The sequence below is a fragment of the Rutilus rutilus genome (assembly GCF_951802725.1).
Source record: "Rutilus rutilus genome assembly, chromosome: 1".
NCBI classification, from domain to species: domain Eukaryota; kingdom Metazoa; phylum Chordata; class Actinopteri; order Cypriniformes; family Leuciscidae; genus Rutilus; species Rutilus rutilus.
Window position 1 is genome coordinate 8834468 of NC_140209.1, and position 1545 is coordinate 8836012.

At 35.8% G+C, this 1545-nt stretch overlaps 1 protein-coding gene across 1 annotated transcript; it reads left to right on the forward strand.

Annotated features, from left to right (window-relative positions):
- Window positions 1-500: 500 nt before the first annotated feature.
- LOC311287197 (ecto-ADP-ribosyltransferase 5-like) lies at window positions 501-1320 on the forward strand (the record flags this gene model as incomplete). Its single annotated transcript, XM_084403885.1, has 1 exon — window positions 501-1320. A coding segment is annotated over one exon (762 nt), but the record flags the coding sequence as incomplete, so codon positions are not given.
- Between the last annotated feature and the right edge of the window lie 225 nt (window positions 1321-1545).

Genomic DNA, 1545 nt, shown 5'->3' on the forward strand with positions numbered 1-1545 from the left:
CTTTTTGGGATGGCACCACAAGGCGCCGTTCACTTGCAGAAGCAAGCCTCTGGATGGCAAGAGGGTATTTTAAAAGATTTCAAGGGAAATGTGTTATTCTTTTTTTATAAATTCACTGATTAATTGCTTCATTCATTATTTTCAAATGGTTTGCTATCTAGCAGAACATTCCAAGTACACCAGGGTAAAACTTTATTGTGTAACATTTTTAGTGTGTAAATCTGTACATATTCCTGATTGGAGATTTTGTGAAATACTGTTCTCATTGTCTTTCATCGTCCGTTCTTCACTAGATCTACTAGATCATCTGAAGGATTTGACTGAATCAAAATGCTGCTCATCATTGAAGCTCTTCTTCTCATTTTAGCTGCTCTAGGACAGGTAAGCTTGTGTTCTAGTTTGAATATTACAGACATGAATACTGATGATGTGATCATTATGATTCATGTTTTTTGCAGGATCACAGAGCTGCTGCTGCTGCTGTTGAAGGACAGATATATTCATTGGATATGGCACCGAATTCAGTTGATGATCAATATATGGCCTGTGAAAAAAAAAAGGCATATTTGGTGAGGAATAAATATCTAAAGAAGGAAATCAATAACTCAGCTGAATTTGAAAAGGCTTGGCAAGAAGGTGAAAAGAATGCCAGAGCGCCAGAAGATAAACTGACAAAGAATCATTCTATTGCCTTGTATGTGTACACTAACCTTAATTCTAGCATATATAGCAATTTTGATACGGCTGTTTATAATGGTAAACAAAACTACAGAAACCGGACATTCAAATGGTATTCACTTCAATTTTTGATAACAGATGCAATACAGATATTGACTAATAAACAAAAGGAATGCAAGTCAACATATCGTGGTACAAAAGCTGAATTTGATAAGAATGTCACGGGCACAGAGATTCGTTTCGGCTCGTTTGCTTCATCCTCTCTTGATCGTAAAGTAGCACAGGGTTTTGGAACTAAATCTTGTTTTGAAATCAAAACTTGCAACGGTGTTAATGTGATCAAATACTCCAAGTATCCTGAACAGAAAGAGGTGCTGATTCCTCCATATGAGACGTTTAAAGTCACTGCTGTCAAGACAAGAAAAGAGCAGAAAAATCTCTGGTGTGAGACTGTGTACAAGTTGGAAAGCTCTGGAAAAAGAAGTGAGCTGAATTGTTCAGTGGCTTTCGGGAAATCAGCTATATCTACATGCGGATGCTCAAAGACAACGGGCCTTTGCATAATGTATGGAATATCACGGTAAAGCTACTCTGAAACTGCAATCTGTATTGTATAAATAAATATATAAAAGTACTATATACATAAAATGACAATAATGTCTCCAAGCAATCAGTATTTTTTTATAGATAAATGTAAGATCCCTTAACCCTACTCCCAAACCTAAACATACCCATTGTACACAGAATATAAAAAGGATAAAACATAATGGACAGATATGTGTAGGGAAATGGCAGTTTTATTAACAATATAGCATTAAAATATATTTTGAGCCACTAATCCTACTCCTACCCCTAAACCTACCCATA